The following is a 19,625-nucleotide window of genomic DNA, read 5'->3' on the forward strand; positions in this document are numbered from 1 at the left end:
CTCTGTTGTTTGAATGGGGATATTAGGAAAAACACCTGCAGCAACAAAAAAAAAAACTCCCCAAAATGCATATTCTGAATGATAACCAAGTGCTAATGGTACTCAGATCACCCACACCTGAATCACAAAACACAGGCAGATTTTCCTACTTAAATGTTCAGACACGGTAACCATGCTGACTCAAAAGATTGTTGCTTGTTTTATCAGGTATGTAAATAGCCAATGTATAGCATAGACACTGTTTTGGTGCAGGCTGAGTTGGTGTCACATTTTGACTGATTAAATCATTATAATTAATTATTAATAATCCTATTATTCAAACGTGCAGTCATTAAAGGTGTGTCCACTGTACATTTTACAAAAACATGCCACAAGTGGAATCCAAATCTGGCCTCTGACACATGGCTGCAAAACTGCCACTTGGTCTTCCATTACAACTGTTAAAAGTACTATGAGGAATATATTGGATTAATATCCCTTTGATTTTAATTTCAAATTATCGTGATAATGACAATGTGTATTTATGAAGGTACAGTCTTTCCTTGATACACACTGAAATAATAAGTGATCTTTATTTTCTTTAGTGAAAAAAACCCACATGAAAAGTAATATTACCACATGGCCCCCAAAAGGCAGGAATAGAACTAAAAATATATTATGAAAGATTGAGTAGCCTGATATTACATCTGAGATTCAAGGAGTTTGTTCTTAGCTTTCCTAGCTGGGGAAAAAAAAAAACAACAACCAACCAAACAAAAAAACCTCAGCCATCTAAGTTGTTTTGTTTATGTTTTGTTTATTTCTTTTCACAGTCATAAGTGAAAAATGAACTATTTTTATAGGAGTTTGGAAAAGCATAAGAGCCTTGAATATTAGTCTGTCACTGCAAGAGTTTCTAGAGCCTGTGTGAGGAATGTATATCTATACATTCATATATACTTTCATATATAATTTCGTATACGTGGGATGTCAACTGGTCATGGATGTAGCTGTGGATGTAGTAAGTAGGAATGGGACAGCTCTTGCTTCTCACACAAAGTCTTACAAATATACCTAGAGTAGGGAAGGAGGTTGGTATGGCCTGCAAGTAACAAGTAGACTCAAGTAGCTGTTGCATCTTGTGAAGAACTGCTTTCCTGGTTTCCAAGGTAAATGATGGACAGAAAAATGCCCTTGGCTACATCCAGAAGGCACTCTTTTGAACCCCAAGTTGTGCTGAGGGTTTTTTAGCAGTAAAATCCCTATTGGAGAGATGTTCATGAAGTTTCATGATGTCAAATGATCAGGGACTGGGTTTTCAAAAGATTTTAGTAGAAATATTGTGTAACTGCCCCAGACTGACCATCCTTTCAGGGACTGGAAGTTGAAGTGAATGACATTGTGAACTACGCTGTTATTTACAGAGCGTTTTGACAGTTGGATTGTTCTTTATGAGCACAGACGGACTGCCTCAATTATTTTGGTGAGAGATGCTGACACGACTAGTTAGCACGTACGATCTCTATCCGCCAAGGCCTAGCATTTGTCTGTCTCTTGGTCTTCATTCGAATGCTAGATAGGTTTGTTTGGAGTTAGTAACCTTTTCTTAGTTGATTGATTGCTATTTATATAACGCTTTTTTTTTTCTTTTTGCATAAAGCATTACATAAGCCAAATACACAGGTAGATGTAAAATTACTTCTGACTGAAATGCAATTGATAGCTTATTAACAATAAAGCAGGTAAGAGCATTTTATGTTATGCCGATTCCACTAAGTTAAGAAGTGATTAAAAACATGTTTACTAATAGCTAAAGGTCGGGTTTTATTTATTCCTATCTTATTCATTTGATAAATTATGGTTATACAAAGAAACCAGAGTTTAGCAATTTTTTTAGTTATTTATTTTTATTTTTTTTAGCGAGGCACTACCTCAATCCTGAAGGCAAATAAGCATTACCAAGTAGCTGAGCCACAGCCAACGTGGTCCACATATATCCTGAGATAGAAGACAGCATTTCAGGAGAGATGGCTGTAACTGTTTAGTTAAATTCTGATAATGGATAAGTGCCTCTGTTTCAAGACAGCTTAATTTTCTGTGCTTGTGAGCCATGCTATGAAAAAAAGGAGCATACAAAAATAAAACGGGCTCTATGTTCCTGCTGCATTCCTATCATGAGATGAGAGCTGCCCCGTCCAAATGGCATGTTTTCTGCTACCGTCACCGCGTAGGGGTGGTTCGAGGGGTTATTCATTGCAAGAACAGAAGTTAAGCCGTGAGCTTGACTCTCATTTCCCTAATATGTTGCCATTTGTGCGATTGAATACATTTTCCTTTAAACGACGATGTCTTTATTGTGAAAAAAGAAGGCGCGCTGCGGGATTAAAAAAGCACAGCTAGGCGAGAAGATAATACATCAGCCACGCAGTCTCAAGAAGTGGTAATTTCTGGTGGTTTTTTCTGTTCCCCCACAGTTTACTCTTAATTTGCAGGTTCTCTGCTGCGGCGCACCAAGCGGCTGCGGCCGGTGCCAGCCCGGAGCGGCACCGAGGGGCTGTGCCCGGGAAACCGGCACAGAGACTGGATTCCGTTTCGCGAGCGACAGCTTCATTCTGCAGTGCGAGTTCAGCCCCACTGAGTTCTGTGCGACTTTTGACTGAAAATAAAATAAATTACCGAAATAAAAAGAAAAGCAAGAAAAGCATCAAACAAAACAAACCCCAAAAACAAGAGCAAAGAGCTGCACGTTATGCAGCCCCTTCATGTTTGTGCCGTTTTCATTGGCTTTTAATTGCAGGTAATGACTCGAGAAGTTGTTGCCTTTATGTAATGTACAGCCTGGCCGTGTGTCGAGTTAAGTTCAGAGCCTCGGCCAGGGCGGTGCGGGAAGGATTTATCCCTGCTCTGGGGGGATGCACTGCTTGTGGTGATAAGAGGTCCAAGGGGCGACTTGCTTTTACCTGGCCCGCACCTCTTGCCCTGCGAGCAGGAGGCGAGATAGGGATTCGTGCTTATCCAGTTTCGCTTTACCTGATTACTTGATAACATGAAACATTTTATTCTTTGCCGCAGTACAAATGCAAACACAAATAAGAGATTTGCTTACTGGGTCATGTCACCTCCTGACTGCCCATCACTGCCTGATACCCTCTCAAAAGAGCCAGCTTCCAATCGGGCTAGGGAAAATGTCTCCCGCGGTGACATATGCCAGGTACGGGTTTTGTCGGGAAAAGTGAAATATTTCGAGGCAATTTGTAATACAGTGGATTAATTTTGATTGCCCAGGGTAGAAACAAAAAGAAGACTGTCTCTAACCATAGGCTGGGGGCTGGCTTTATTTGCCAATATCAATATTTGTGTGGAAAGCTTAAAATATGTTGTTTTTCCAAGAGCTGAAGTTTTAAACAGGGGGAGGAGGAGGTGAATGAAATATTAGCAGCATATCGGTTAACCGCTAAGTTCTTTTTTGTATTCATCTAGCCGTTTCTGGTAAGAAGGGCAAGAGTCTAAAGACTCGGGGATAGATGCTCCTTAATGCAGGCTAGCATTTCAAAAGATACAGGCAGCTCTCAGCAAGTGACAAAATAAGGCTAAGACTGTACAGAGGCGGTGCTGAAAGACCGGAATAAAATTGCTCTGTGGCTTTCTACATCTCTGAATTATACATTTTTAATCGGATCTAGCACACATGGCATAGGGGTAAAAAAAATGCATAAAAGCAAGGATTCTTTTAAACGCGGTAGACTTGAAAACCGGCAGTCCCTGACAAAGCAGCTCAATGCATCCGTGTGTTAGTGCCTCCCACTTGAACAGGGATCTATTTCTTACCCCTGTCCCTTCTGTCTCACACCTTCCTTTAGCTTCGTGCTTAGAAACTAGAATATCGACCCATATTTCATACCTTAGAAGAAATCAATTAATCTGAGATGACAAGGCAGCCTCCCACACACTCTTCAGGCCCCTCGATACATTCAGAGCCTCGGGTCGCTGCGGTAGTGTAGCCCTTATATTTTTGGTATTGTCCCAGTACTAATTAAACTGCCATCAGGAAAGGCTTTGCTTTTGGTTTGCTCCCTTGCAGAGATGGGCTAATGCTCAGTGCCCGACAGTCCAGCGCTTAGCTGGTTCGCGGCGGGAGAGAGAGAAGGGGTAATTTAGTCAGAATTGTTCACTTAAAACTCGCAATCAGCTCCTTTGGGGGAGCGTCCCCTCCTTGGAAATAAATTCCGGGGGTAGGGCTGGGGGGAGAAGCAAATATTTACCCGTAATATTCTGCAAAACCCAATAGTGAGCTTTTTCACTTCTAGATTTTTCTTCTAAGGCGTCTATTTCTATGATATGAAGAACAGTGTTTGTCTTTTGCCTTGCGAATAACTCTATAATTTGTGGTAAATCTCGGCGGAGTGGGAGTGGGGAGGATTTGGCTTCCGAAGAGCCGCTCCGGCTGCTGGAGCACGGCTCGGCCGGCGCCGCCAGCAGGTTTGTCCTCTGGCGAGGGCGGGGAGACAGCCACCTCCTCCAGGGCTGAAGTCAGAGCAAGTCTGTGCTTGTCTTCCCTAATATCCCGCGTGAAAAGTCAGATCCTACTCTTATTCGAATTGCAGGTTGGGGTGGAGGGAAACTGAATATATATATCGGATCCAAGAAGTATCTTTAGGAGCAGATCTCTTCTTCTTGATGGTGCCAAACTGCACAAGGCTTTGAGTCCCACGGCCCAACTTTCAAATCCTTTCTAAACTTGATAAAGGGCTACAATAGCAGTCCAATGAAGTATAGATTAAATACTTGTATTATTTGTTTTTATAGCACATATGTAAGTAGGATTCATTATAATTTTAACTAGATCAAGATAAGAGATTAATGCTTTTATAGAGCATCTCTGCTGAGATTTCCTATGGGGCTAAGATTAAATCTACACATTAAAAATTATCTCGTTCCATTCTGTGTTGAAAAAAAAAATATTAGATGGTTTAAGAAGAGTGACTCCATGTCAGAAGAAGAAAATTGTCGAGATTCGCCTAGCTCCGACAGCAATCGTGCTTTCCTAACGGGGTAACTTTCCTATTCATCAATTTCTTGTCTCCCCTCTGAATATGCCTTTGAGGGACATGGAATCGTGCAGGTGTCACACAGGAAACCTCCCAAACAGCTGAGGTACTGTCAAAGCGCCAAACTACAGGAACAGTGAAATGATTGCTGTCGTTACGTTTGGGATGGTTTGTGGACTAAACTTAGGAACGTCTGAACCTCGACCCTGGCTGGAAAAGTGAGAAAGGCTGCAGGCTCAGGCCCAGCTAATGAGACGTGACACACCGCTTTCCCTGTGCGAGGTGAACGGGGCTCAACAGACTCTTCCGCTGCCCACGCAGAATTTAAATTACCGAGTAGAAGAGTAGTCGACTTGGTCTTTCACTGATCTCTGAAACTACATATCCCAGGTTTTTGGTAAAGTCACTCCAAATAGTGTCAATTAAACACTTCCTCTCCAAACGGAAAATCTTAAAGCTACCCATGCACACCAGAACCGATTTGTGTTTGTTTGCTCAGGTGAACAAAACCTGCCTGTTAGGAAGAAAGTTCGTTAAAAGGGGACATTTTTGCAGCCTAGCTGCGGAAATCCGGAACACAATCTTTATTTTCAGGGATTAAAATAGTGATGCTTCACATGCTTTAAAATAAATAATAGTGAAAAAAGTAATAAAAAGGAAATCCAACCATCCCCAAAACTCAACTTCTTTCAGTGTTCATTGAGAGGGAATGCACTTCTTTTTACTGGCAGCAACAATATTTCGCATTATCCTTCTCACAAACAGGATGTCTGGAAAATTATAACTCAGCCAAGCTAGATGTTGAATCTGTAATTTGCAATTTGTCACATTCCACTGGGAGGGAGATATAGAGCGAGTCACGGCGTGTCTTTTTACACCTTTTTTCGCCTCCGCAGATCAGGTCGGTTCCTAGGACCGCGTGGTGGAGACCGAAGTGCTGGTTTCTCAGGAGTCTCTGTGGAGCCTGCAATAAGATCTCCGGATCTTAACGTGAAATGAGCTGCTAGGTAAAGCCTCAGCAAGGAAAACAGAGGGCTTGTGAAAATACTGAACCATTTGAGCACCTGTTTTTCGAGATAGACAGTTCTCTTCGTGTTTCAGGAACCTTCCTTTTCCCCCGGCAGCTATTGGGGTGCTTGATCCCATTCAAGTGAACGCATCGCTTCCTTTCTTCCCCTATAACCAGCCCTCAGCCGCTCCTCACTGCGGGGCCATCCCCCCCACTCCCCCATCCCCCGAGGGAACACCCAGCTCTCATCTTCACAGCTTCACTTTCCATTTTCCCGGATAATTGGAGCGTGCGTATGTGAAAGAAGGTGAATAGTACCCCCACAATTCGTTTAGGCCAGTCCAAGGCAGCACGAATTTCTTCTCATTCAATCCTTAAATACATTTCGTGTTGTAACTTTTCTGGAGGGAAGAGGAGCGTTAGTGTAAAACAGATTTAAAAGAAGCAATCTTCTTTCTGTACTGAGATCCATAGTTAAAAACTGGTATTAGAAATGGGGAGGAGACACGGGAGGGGATTCGGATTCCTGGGCATTTGGAAGGTATTGATGCCGTTCTCACTTTATTTAAACAAACGCAAGAGTGTGAGGAGATCCCTGGAACAGGCAGTAGCCCAGTTTGGGCTGGAAGCTGCCACGCCGAGTAACAGCGCAGCAGCGGCTGAGGACCCAGAAGCGGACGGTGTGGGTCCGGCACCGCACTCGCACACTTCTCCTGAATTCCTGGATTTTTCGGCAGTGAGACGCTTGTAATTTATGCGGGATCCTCATTCCTATACTTGGTCTGTAACTTCTGATCTCAGGAAGAGAAGGAATGCGAGGGCAGCGCGGGGAAGGCAGCCCGCCGTCCCCGCAGGAGAGCCCAGTGGTGCCGGGGAGCCTTCCGGGATATGCGCGGCCGGCTCGTCCCAGTGGACAGGCTTCCTCGGAGAAGCTCCTATGCACTGCAGGGGCAAGCTCCTTCACACCACCTCTGGCCACGAAATGTCTCTCCATCACACATAACACCCCTTCACAGAAGGTTTAGGAGATACTCCATCACTGGAAACACAGCGGCACATCTGCATGCAGCTCTTAATAACCGGGTTGCCTGGCGGAGGGAGTCGGTCCCTGAAGAAAGATGCTTTTCAAAGCTGTCTCACCTCAGCACAGAATTTTTTTTTCCTGTGCCGCCTTCTCTCCCGGGATGTGTCCAATCCTCTCAAATAATTTTAGCCCGCTGAAGTCAGCTTTCTTTTTTCAAGCTTTTAAGGAGAACGATTGCCATACGTGGCGCCAATTCTCCCCTAGGTTACATCTCTCTTTCCCTTTGAAGTTCACTGGGTTGCACAGAGGAGAATGAGAGCAGAATTTGGTCCCTGGAGCTAACAGTGATGTGGAACCACTCTGATTTTCATTTATTTATTTATTTCATGTGAAGGAGGGATGGATTTTAAGATCCGGTTATAAATTGTGTCGCGCTCTAGTACTCTGATATTGTAAGCGCATTTATACAAATGTCGGCGCTAGTCTTGGCGGGGAGCGCTTTACAGAGACGGGAGGACAAGCGAGCGGAGTCTCCGCTGGGGTGAAGATGATGCGGGAGGGTCGTGTTTTCTCAGTGGAGCGGGTAGGGGGTGAAGAGTACAGAGGACGCGGCAGCCTCAATCCCCAGCCCGGTCCCCAGATGAGGCCGGCGGCTCCCGCGGGTCAGCGCCGCCGGGGTGGCCAGATCGTCCTGGGGAGGGGGGGAGAGCCGGGGCTGAGGTTGCAGGCCAGCCCGGGGGGACTGAGCGCCGCTCCTCGCTGCCAGCGGAACACGCGTGTCCCCTTGGCGGGCATCCGCGCTCCCTCCGACCTCGCTAGAAACAGTCCTGCTGCTGCTGGGAGCCCCTGGGTTTTTTACGGTCACAGGAGATTCTCCTTGAGTTTAATAGCTGTCTTTAAAGAGGGATATTTATTGGGATAAAAGTGGATTGCAAGCTGCAACAACGTTGCATGTGTCTTTCATTTAAAAGACATCGAGAGCTCCTTTTTTCCCCCCCTCCCTCTCTTTCTTTTTTTCCTCCCCCAAGGCATTTAGTGCTTGTAAGGCACAGTTATAAACACGTTGCCGAAGTGCCAGCACACGGAGATGCGGGGGCAGGGAGAGGATCTATTTCTCCGGGTACGGAGCAGGCGTTTCTCCAAGAGGTGCACGGAGGAAACGCGTCGTTTTCAAGAGAAATCCGGGGACGGGAACTGCCCCTGGAGCGGCTCCCGGGGCCGTGTCCAACCCCTCTCCCGGGCAGGCAGCGAGCTGGCCCTCCGCCGCACCTGGTCGCGCATCGCAGGCACCGCTCGCCCCCCTCGTCCCTTCACCTTTCCGTCTCCCGAAGGCTTACGGGAACCGCTTCCATCTCTCCCTCTCCACAGGAGAGCAAAGCGACACCCCACCCCACAAAACACACCGGCCCACCCCAAGTCCCCGAGCGCCACCTCTGCATTCTGACCCGACGGGGCTCCGCGCCGCCCGCAGCCCCAGCTCCGTGGTGGCGGCAGATAACGCTGTGAAACAGGACGGAGTTGCGGGGGTGGCAGCCTGGTTCTGACAGATGACAGGGAAGGGCAGGTTGTTCGCGTGGCGGGTGATGCCTGCAGCTACTCGACTGTGGATGAAACGAGCATCCCTCACTTAGCTACCTCTTTCTCCGGGAAAACATTAAATTAGAGGTCAGCTGATGAAGGAAGGGAAGCCGCTCGCCGAGAAATACGTTGGACCTGAACTGATCTTCCATTCACCTTTGGCTAGGTTCACAGGAAAGGTCTCTTAAGCCGTTCCACAGCCCCCATGGCCATTACAGCATCGATACTTCAGCCTCTCATTAAAGCCTCGCTGCTTCTCCCCCTCCCCGCCCCAATGGGGGAAGGGCCCACTGAACTGGGTTTTAAAATAGCCTCAGTAGAACAAACAAGCGCGGGCCCACGATGCTGAAATACTCATATGAAGTGATTGAAGTCTCAGGTTTACTTTACTTCACCGAGTACTCCTTTCACGAGGAAGCAGGGAGCAGCTCTTCTCCTTAATTCGGACCCTTTTCGAAATAGTCTCCTATGTCTCGACTGTGTTTTAAATCTTGTCAATATGCGAAAGGGCCATGGAATTCAACACCTCAAAGTTCACACTTTGTGTGAAAACTACTTTCTTTTCCAATATCCACAGGAATGCATCCATACACGGTTAATTTCTTTTTCATTTTATTACCTAAGACTTTTTTTTTTAGTACTTTCATTTAGAAACTGATTTTTTTTTTTCAACTCGGTAGTGATATTTCAGATTTAAAATAAAGGTCCATTTTAACCGCTTTGCACACATGCACATACGCCCCAAACACAGACAGAGAGGCAGACTGGATGAGGTCTGTTTTGTAACAGACAAACTCTCTTTTAGGCTGGTTTCTGATGTGAGAGATTTCTAGTTTTAAGTTTCTCTGTTTTCCATTCCCTCTACACAAACAACCGCCTATAATTTTTCTTTCTCTCTTTAACCCTAGGACAAATTTCTGAGCTGTTTAATAAAGAAGAAACACCAGTTCTTAATTTTACTGCTTCAGAGGACAGGGCTGCAGCTACTGGCGTGAGTCAAATAGATTAAAGAAGAAGACCCTTTACTTGAGGGTATGTGCCCCTGAAATCATCTTGCTCTAAGCCTCTCGGGGAGCTGGAGGGAGAAGGAGAGAAGCGAGGGATTACTCGCGTTCAAGGATCCCTGGAGAAATGTGAAGAGGTTGCAAAGGGGAAATGTCCTTTTTTTCTGTCCTCCCTTCCTCTCTCCCTCCCTATCTCCCCTCACCCTCCCCTAACGCTTGTGTGTGTGTGTCTGTCTGAAACAGATCTGTCTATCGAAAATGGGCCTGGAACTCCCTCCTGTGTTGGGATTAGGTCTTGAGGGACCTGGGGTGGAGTTAGACTTCATGCCTATTTTCATATTCATTAGAAATGGGAGGTTGCATAAGAAGTCCTGCTGAGCTTCAAGATATAAGAGCAACTTCGGGTCCCCCCTTTCAAGACAAGACAAATCAAAGGGTCGGAGGCAAAGCAGCTCCCTGAGCTCTGAACGCCTTTCCCTCCCTCCTTTTCCTCCCATCCACTCACTCTCCCTCCCTTGTTCACAGTCCAGCCTCTGTCTAGGGGAGAGGCTTTCAAGCAGCCTTAGATGATTATGGATTTTCTGAGCGAGAAGTTTGCCCTGAAGAGCCAGCCGAGCAAGAACAGTGATTTCTACATGGGAGCAGGAGGCACTTTGGAGCACGTTATGGAAACTTTGGACAATGAATCCTTTTATAGCAAAACGCCAGGCAGCAAATGCGTACAGGCCTTCAATCCTCTGCAAAGGGCTGAGCATCATGTGAGGCTGGAGAGGACCTCACCCTGCCAGGACAATGGTGAGTCGTCGTCCCAAAGTTATTCTCCCTCCTGGAGATGTACAGGGGAGGGCAGGGATTCTGCTGCCCAGGGAGACCAAAGGCAGCTGTGCAGCCTTTGGGTGCAGGCATGTGAGGGGCTGTTAGATCGTAGTAAAATAACAACAACAAAACCAATAATAATAAATAAAATAATAATAATAGTTATTATTATTAAAAAAATACAGAGAGAAGGCAACCGTCTACTTTAAAGAGCTCTTTTCCTTTCAGTGCAACCCTCTGGCTACTGCCTTCCATCCTGGCCTCTGCCAGAGTGCGCGGCTTGCCGAGGAACATAGCGCCGGGCACTCCGGCACAGCCCGCCCGGCCCCGAGCCCACGCACCCGGGGCACCAACGAGCCCGTGGGTCCCGGCGGGTGACGAAGGCCACGGCCGCCCCCCCGGCCGCCCTCCGGCACCACCCGACCGGCCCCCGGTCGCCCTCCGGGGCACCCCCCGGGCACCCCGGCCCCCGCTGCGGGCAGCGGCGTTTTCACCCAGCAAACTCCCGGGAAAAGCATCCCCGGGTGTTGGTGTCGGAGGGACACCAGACACGGCCGGCTCCCCAGTGCCGTTCCAGGAAGGGGACGGAAGGTCACTTGGTCATGTTTGCTTCTTTCAAATATCGTCCTACGAGGGTAGGGGGGTTCTCTCTGCCGTGTTATCAAATAATACGTAAAGGTGATTCTTCCGAAAAATGATGTAGGTAATCGAAAAGATAATGTTAAATATTACATCAATTGTTATATTTTTCTAGCCGATAGGCAAGGAGAATGTGGAAGGTTTTATTTTTGAAACATTTAAAATTTTTCCTCATTATTCCAACATGATGGAAATCGCATATAGAAAAAAAAAAATAATTTCCTAGCAGAATTGGAAAAAGTGATTAAGATCAGCTGCAATAAGGTGACTGACAATATCTTACTTTTTTGACTTCATTTAGTCACTGAAGTATCTATTTTTTTGAAAATATGCTTTTTTTTTGTACGAAAAAATTTGTAAGAAATAATGACTGATTTTTGCAAGTGCCACTTAAAAAAAACCTACAGAAAATTGATTTATACGTTGAAGTTTTTCTTAATTACCTCATTTAATGGGTGCCTCTAGGGCTTTGGTGCATTTCCTATCTATGTATATGTTGATCGTAAATATCTAAAAATTGTGTTTTGCTACTATCAACTCGGATTGAAAAAAAACATTATTGAGAATGTGGGAAAATCCCAAAGCAAGCTTATTGTAGTGTTTTACATGCCATCTTTGTAGATTTTAATTTCTATAGAGTTTTAAACTTTTTTTTCACCTTTTTCTGAGAAAAGAAAAAAGAAAGGTTTTTTGGATCCTATAACTTATGACATTTCCAGTGATGTGAGATAAGTAAAAATTTAAAAAAAATAGGAAATATTTTCATTTCCTATTAAGAACCTATTGCAGAATATTTCTTATCTCTACCGCTCAGGTTTTACCTAAAGACAAATAGTTCCTTCAATCCCTATACAAAGTATATGAAGCGATCTCTTTTATTAAGTTAACATTTTGCAGAAATGCTCTGTATTTTGTAACCATAACAAACCTAATTGGAAACAATTCCACTTTACAAATCCAAGAGAAGGTATATGGAATTTATTAAGCTTGTAAAGTGAAGTTAATTTTCATTTTCATTTGCTTCTTGATTTGTCAGTTTACAGCTATTTAGTTTATTTTACTGTTATTTTGTATTTTCATAAAAATAGAAGTTTTTCCATTTGCTTCCAAGTTTAAAGGCACATCTGTCAATAGTCTGTGCCACTTCTATGAAAATATGTTTTGGGCTAAGATTCCTTATCTGTGCAACTTTAGTCGACACCAATTTCATGGATTATTAACTACTTTAGTGGCAGTAATGGGAGAGTACTCCAAGTACTCTTGTGCAGTCCCCTTACTCTGAAGGTTTTTAGGTGATATTTTCAGATACGATTCTCAGTTAAAATTCAATGTGTTTTAGCATTTTATTCTGTCTGTGGTTAATATTACAAATTCCTCCTCCATGATCTCGTGTAGGAATAACACAGCCTCCGAGAATCATGTTCCTTGTGAAACTGTTTTATATGAACTCCTGAATCTAAACCCCCCCACCCTGCGCACCCCCGGCCTCCCTCCCCCCTCCCACTCCCCGGTCCCTCTGCCCCCTTAATCAGTTATTTAGCCAGTTATTAACCAGTTGTTAACCCACCTTGTGTACAGTGAACTACGGGATTACTAAAGTGGAAGGACAGCCTCTTCACACAGAGCTGAGCAGGCCCATGGACAATTGCAACAATCTTAGGATGTCTCCAGTGAAAGGGATGCAGGAGAAGGGGGACCTGGATGAACTTGGTGATAAGTGTGACAGCAATGTCTCCAGCAGTAAGAAGAGAAGACACAGAACAACTTTCACCAGTTTGCAGCTGGAGGAACTGGAGAAAGTATTCCAGAAAACTCACTACCCTGATGTCTATGTAAGAGAACAGCTAGCTCTGAGAACAGAGCTCACTGAGGCCAGAGTCCAGGTAGGAAACAAACTTCAGCATTTCCATGACAAATTGCATATTGTAGGAACTGGTAAATGACACTCTTGGGGATTGTACGAAAGCCTGTAAAGCTAAAGTAAGCTGCTCATTTTGCTTTATTTCTTTACGGATAAGAGCTGCTATGCTGCAGTACTAAAATAACTTGTTATTTTTTTAAATAGCTTGTGTTGCTCTTCTAGAAACTTGTTTAAAGGATGAGAAAACATCATCAATAGTAAAGCTGTCTTGATCTCTTGTAGAATACCAGGCAGCAAATACGTAAATTGTTACACGTAAAGATCCCATTAAAGAGATGTGTTGCATGTAGTTCAGGTTGGTGATGATGCAGAACTTAGACATAGAGGATTCTGTGTGTGTTACAGTATGAAAAGTACAGTCTAAAAAGTAATCAAATTCCTTTTTTCTATCCAAAGACTATGTAGTGAAAATGCACACACATAAATGTGTGTATATATATATATATATATATATATGTTTATGCCTGTGTGAAGCAATCCTTCCACCTCTGTTGTATGGAATGATGTTAGAAATCACAAAATTAGGAGGAACATTTGCTGGTTTTTAAACTTGCATAACTGATGAACAACATTATTCTAGTTTTTGAGATGAAACATACTGTTGAACACTTAGTGCATTATTTAAGTATCTTCACTGTGTAAAAATGTGACTCATTTAGTATGTGCTCATACAGTAATCTCAACAATACTTATGGCTTTGGATGTGTAATGGTGAGAAAAGAAGCTAAGTATCCAGGAAATGCAGCCTGTCCCCTTTGTAGAGATCTTCCATAAGGAAAGGGTATGAGCCACATTTTGCAAGTTTATCCTAATTTTAGATATCTTCCCTGTTCTGGTAACAATCATCATTTCAATGTAGAGAATAATGCTCCTGTTGATTCTTACAGACTGGGATTAATTTTTTTTAATTTAGTGACTTGAATATGATAACAACTTCACAACTTGTAATTAAACACATACTCACACATGCATATAAAGAAATAGACACCAATGCACATGCATACAAACTGAAATTAAATCAGGATCACTTTCAGAAACAAAGTCAGCTAATAATTTTATAAAGAAGTGTTCTTTTCATGTCTATTCAACCAGACATCATATTCACTGTTGTCATCAGAAAATAGAGTCCAAAGCTATGTGTTCAGTTACATTGATGCAACATCAACAATGCTGACAGAATTTATTTCAGTGGCTTTGAACTCTTCAGGCTCTGTGCAATCTCTCTCCCTCTGAATTTGGTACAACTTTCCAAGTATGATTTCCATTCATTGGGATTTATTCTTGACTTAAAAAACCCCTTGTGTAATGTTAAAACACTGTTCTAACAAATGCATAATTCTGGAACAAAGAGAACTACTTCAAGAACAAATTAATAGTCAGAACAGGGAGAGGAGAATTGGATTACAGTGTGTCAACTGACTTTTTATCGCTTTTTTTTCCTAAGTTTTGGAGGCTTCATATACCAAGAGTATTTAAAATAGAGAGTAAATGAAAAATATATATGTCTGTACTAGACTTTTACATATTTCTATTTCTCTCTTATCTAAACATGCTCTTCCCTTTCTTAAAAGATAAGTGATCTTTGCATTTCTCGTATGCTAAATATGAAACGACATGGTGATCATTTCTATCCAGAGTAACAGGAGTATTCCATCACAAGATTAAGCAATTTAAAAGACCTTACGTCACTAGAGGCAAGCATCTGGCAATTCAAGGATAACAAGCAGCAGATTTCTACATTGCTTTGTGGAGGCAAATGGTTACTTTATCTCTGCCAAGAGTCAGTTTCTAGTAAAGTGGTGTAAACAGAAACATTTTGGGGGATTGTCAAAGGAAAAAAATGTGTGCTTTTTTTCTTGTTTAGTTACTATAAATTCAAGCAAATTGTTTGATTTAGTTTAGCACAGTGATCAGCTGGAGACCTTACCCGCAGTTCCCTTCACTGCCATTTCATCAACATCCAATTTAATATTTGTCCTGCACACATGCAGAGAGAGCCAACCTGAATCTAATTTATCTAAGTTGTTCTCTTTCCTGCTGCATATCAGTGCAGTAATTGGTACCCATTTTAAAGAGATTGTCAAGGTCTTTTTTCAATGAAAGAGACTCATGACTAAATTCTCTTATCTTGTCCCTGATGACTCCTGTGGAGACAGGAGAATTTTTTTTCCTTTTCTTTTCTTTTTGTTGAATCTCAGGCATCATAAATAACACAAATTGACCAACAAGGTCCCTAACAATATATACTCAGGAGTTACATGCATGAGACTTGTTTTGATTGCTGAATACATTTTGAAAGATTGCACATACTAAATCTGCAACATGTCCTTGAGAATTAAAATGAGCAAAACTATGCCCTGATAGCTTAAGCAGCATCAAAGGACAGTTGAGTTCTCCAAAGATGAATGCAAGAATGAAATTATGGAACAGTGTTATTTTAGCTATCCCAGAATCTGGGATCAGAAAATATCCCTCAAAATACAGAAATTGTCTATACAAAAAGCCTCTGTTTAAGTACATATATATCAAAATGGATTCATGATCAATTTAACAGGAAGACTAACCAATCACATTGTTTCCTTTTAAAAAAATATGGTTCTGTTAGTAGAGTGACTTCTTAAAAAAGCCGTGATGATTATGCTTATACCAGAACAATAAAGACTTGTTGGATATTACTTTTATACAGTGCTATTTTTCTTAGCACTTCCTTTATTTTATCAGCATAAGTCTTAACCAGTCCAAACTAAACTGTCTGAAATAAAAAATAAATTTTGAAAACCATGAGACAGTGACAGATATCAGTAAAAGAAAGAAATGTGTAAATAATAGGTTTTGATATAACACCCGACACTCAAAATATTACAGAACAGTCTGAAAGCTACAAAGAAATTCAAGCATAAAGAGATTAGCTTTTAGTTGACAAGAAAGCATTCAGTTCTAAATCATTTCATAGTCTGAATTATTTCATAGTCTAAATGTAAAATGCAATTCTTTAGTTTTCCATTATCAGAAAGAGATATCACCTAACAACACTGTGGAAAAAAAGTCACAATGTTTTTAAAACTGTCTGTATCATGGTGAATTTTTATTTTCTTCCTGCCCTTTTAGCCTTCCCTATAGAAACTTTTCCTACAGTGCCAGTTTTTACTGTCCTGATGCCAGTTTTTTCTGCCTTTTCATTACTGCACTTAATAAAGATTATGTACACCTCTAAGAGGCAGATTATGGGTAGTCATAGCAAGTCAGTGGGCCTAGGAAATTAGGAGAAAGCTTCTTTACAATTTGACTTGCTATGGACTGATCTTTCTCGGGTGGGTTGTTGCTTTTGATTTTGTTTTGGGTTTTTTAGTTTTGGGATTTTTTTGATAATAGAAAGAAAATTATATGTACTTTTAAAATAGACAGGAATAACTTGAGCAGGTTTGACATTGACAAGATTGAAACTGCAAGAAATTAATTCTCAGGTGGAAAATTGCTCTTTCTTAGATAAACAGAAATTTTCAAAGCTACTGTCCAAAATCTCTTGGTTTTTTCCTAAAATTCTTTGCACAGTATGCAATTGAGTTAACATTAGAACTGCTTCCTTGTATACTATAGGTTTGGTTCCAGAATAGAAGAGCAAAGTGGAGGAAAAGAGAACGCTATGGTCAGATCCAGCAAGCTAAGAGCCATTTTGCTGCCACATATGATATATCTGTTCTTCCAAGGACTGACAGCTACCCTCAGGTATGGCGAATACCAAGTAGTACTTTGGTTCTTCATTTGGCAACTGTCTTAATAACTCTGGTCTTGTATGCTTTGCTAAGATGAGCCATAAACTATGTGATCTCTAGACAACTTCTTTCTGATATAGTAAACATGCACCATTTCTTTATGGACTTTGACAGATCATTAAATAGAACAAGCCTTCTACTAGCATGAAAGCATATTATAGCCATGTACAATCAGAATTGAATATATATGGCTGGGAGAGGGAGGCAGAGAGACAAGACTGCTCTTTTAGACAGCTGTAGTTTGTTTAATTTGTTTTATTCTTTTTCAGTTCCCTGTTAGCATATAGTAAGGTATACGGTGTAATAAGACTATAATCTTCTGTCTCTGGTCTCCAGTCCTATGGTTTACTGCCTTGCCTCACTCTCTACTATTGTTTTTCTGCTTACTTGTTTTAGCACATTGAATACTTTTATTCTGAAGCCATTGTTTTTCATGTAAAAGCTTACCACACAATTAATAAAAAAAAAGCACCATACAAAGCAAAATATCTTCCATGGGTCCCTTCCACTGCTGGTGTTTTTTTGCTCTCCTACTTCATAAAGTAGCAGAGTCTTTGCCAGCCTTAAGAATATGCTTATATTCTATGTGGGTTTGCTTTGGTCATGCTCTGCATTCCCCCGGGCTGGGGGAAGAGTGGCTGGAAAGTGGCCCAGTGGAAAAGGACGTGAGGGTGCTGATTGACAGCCAGCTGAACATGAGCCAGCAGTGTGCCCAGGTGGCCAAGGTGGCCAATAGCATACTGACTTGTGTCAAAAATAGTGTAGCCGCCAGGACTAGGGAAGTGATTGCCCCCTGTACTCGGCACTGGTGAGGTCACACCTTGAGTGCTGTGTCCACTTCTGACACCCACACTGCAAGAAAGACATTGAGGTGCTGGAGCTTGCCCAGAGAAGAGTAACTGAGCTGGTGAAGGGTCTGGAGGGTGGCATATGAGGAGCAGCTGAGTGAGTTGGGGTTGTTTGGTCCAGAGAAAAGGAAGCTCAGGGGTGACCTTATCACTCTCTACAAGTACCTGGAAGGAGGTTGTACCCAGGTGGGGGTCAGCCTCTTCCCCCAGGCAACAAGAAGAGGACATAGCCTCAAGCTGTGCCAGGGGAGGTTCAGGTCGGACATCAGGAAGAATTTTTTCCCTGAAAGGGTCCTTAAGCATTGGAACGGTAGAGTCACCATCCCTGGAAATGTTCAAGAAACGACTGGATGTGGCACTTAGTGCTATGGTTTAGTTGGCATGGTGGTGTTTGGTCAAATGTTGAACCTGGTGATCTTGGAGGTCTTTTCCAACCTTAATGATTCTATGATTCTATGAACGTGATTAGCTTTGAACCAGGGGTTTTTGGCCCATGTGTCATCTTCCCAGCTTAACGTGCTTTTCCTCTGAAGAGAATGCACATTACTAGGTTTGGTGCCTGGGCCAGAGCTGCTTCCTGGTCCATCAGCTCAGAATACGGACATAACCAGTTCAGCCTGTTTTTATTTTATAGTGTAATAGTGCATTAACCCAAATTACATCAGCAACCACTGCACTGCACACTCTGTGTTTAATTAGGTGGACACAACACTTATTTGAGACTTACCTAGGTAAAAGTGTGCAAAAAGATTTTAGGTATGCCTAGGTAGATTTACAAAGAGAGAGATACACGGTCACTCACAGATCTCACTCAAGGTGTTCAGCTCTCTTTTGAAGGCCTTTCTGGCTTATCTATAACATCACAACAAGTCATACAAGGAATCACGCATAAGCTTTGGAATTTCGAGACTAAATTTTGTATCTGCAAGCTCATCTTGTAATTTCAGTAGGACATCATCTACAAATTTTCCCAATTGACAGAAGTTTCATTAGCAAAAGATAGTGAAATAATGCATGTCATTGGTAAGAACTTAAAATCATTTTTTTAAAATTAATGTTTTTCAAAAATCCCACCGTTTAAAATTATTTGATGGTATGTGTGTAAGCCATAAAATTCTAAAACCAATAAAATATCTATTCTGTACTTTCAGATTGTTAAAAAGATAAGTGAGTTCACTGCATTTCTATTTACAGTTTTGTTAAAAAAATATCTCCTAGACTGATGATATAACAGAGTTTCAGCCTGGCAAAGCTTTCTATTATTAATTTATAAATTCTTAAAACTAGGAATTGAAATGCAAAGGTTGGTCCCATAATCTTAAATCAAGCATCTCTGAAATGTATACAAATACAAAATGTATACTCATTCATAAACACAAATATGTTGTGCTCACCTACAAACACAGACTAACACACTGCAGGTAAACAGAGGCACAAACATGTAACTGAGTCTAGTCACCTGCTTAAGAAATTTGTGTTGTACTGTACTGTACTTCAAGAACAGGAACAAGGAGCTAAATGAAGGTCTGAGTCCTCTTTGCATTGGCTATTTCAGCTGAGTGCTTGCATGCATAGTTTGACTACATGATAAAAACGTGGTAACTTACTCCTCAGTGAAGAAGGTGGATGCTTTGCTGTATACTGGAATATGAATAAGTATCCAGGTAATTATCACACGACATTCAATAAAAATTCACGTTCTTGCTAACCTGGTGGTAATTCTTTATAGTTGTCACATTCTTAAATCCTTACCTTCAGAAAAACTGCATCTGTATAATATACATAGTATTTCCAGTGAGAATGTTTGAGACAATAAAAATCTGTTTTAAAAACACAATGACCACTAGCAGCACTAAATTCAAATGTTTTGAACTAGATGTCCATTTTTGAGTGACTTACTTATGGAACCTAAATATACAGTACGACTTGCTATAAATTCATCAATCTATCCCACAGTTCGGGCAGAAAGAGGTATTTAAAATTGTT

At 42.1% G+C, this 19,625-nt stretch overlaps 2 protein-coding genes across 7 annotated transcripts in view; both read left to right on the forward strand.

Annotated features, from left to right (window-relative positions):
- The window catches only part of LRRIQ1 (leucine rich repeats and IQ motif containing 1), a 113,171-nt gene extending 110,548 nt beyond the window's left edge, over nucleotides 1-2,623 (forward strand). For 5 of the 6 annotated variants that reach the window (XM_027679816.1, XM_027679815.1, XM_027679817.1 and 2 more), the window contains one exon: nucleotides 2,472-2,623. In XM_027679816.1, coding sequence (XP_027535617.1) covers nucleotides 2,472-2,617 — 146 coding nt within the window. In that variant the 3' untranslated portion in view covers nucleotides 2,618-2,623. The remainder of the gene's footprint in view (nucleotides 1-2,471) is intronic. The other variant, XR_003533665.1, reaches the window with a different exon arrangement.
- A 7,453-nt stretch (nucleotides 2,624-10,076) lies between these two features.
- ALX1 (ALX homeobox 1) overlaps nucleotides 10,077-19,625 on the forward strand; it is an 18,764-nt gene continuing 9,215 nt past the window's right edge. Inside the window, exons 1-3 of the mRNA XM_027679827.1 lie at nucleotides 10,077-10,437; nucleotides 12,676-12,980; nucleotides 16,616-16,744. Coding sequence (XP_027535628.1) covers nucleotides 10,209-10,437; nucleotides 12,676-12,980; nucleotides 16,616-16,744 — 663 coding nt within the window. The 5' untranslated portion in view covers nucleotides 10,077-10,208. The remainder of the gene's footprint in view (nucleotides 10,438-12,675; nucleotides 12,981-16,615; nucleotides 16,745-19,625) is intronic.

This window comes from Neopelma chrysocephalum, unplaced genomic scaffold, assembly GCF_003984885.1.
Source record: "Neopelma chrysocephalum unplaced genomic scaffold, ASM398488v2 Primary Assembly neopelma1_59, whole genome shotgun sequence".
Lineage (NCBI taxonomy): Eukaryota > Metazoa > Chordata > Aves > Passeriformes > Pipridae > Neopelma > Neopelma chrysocephalum.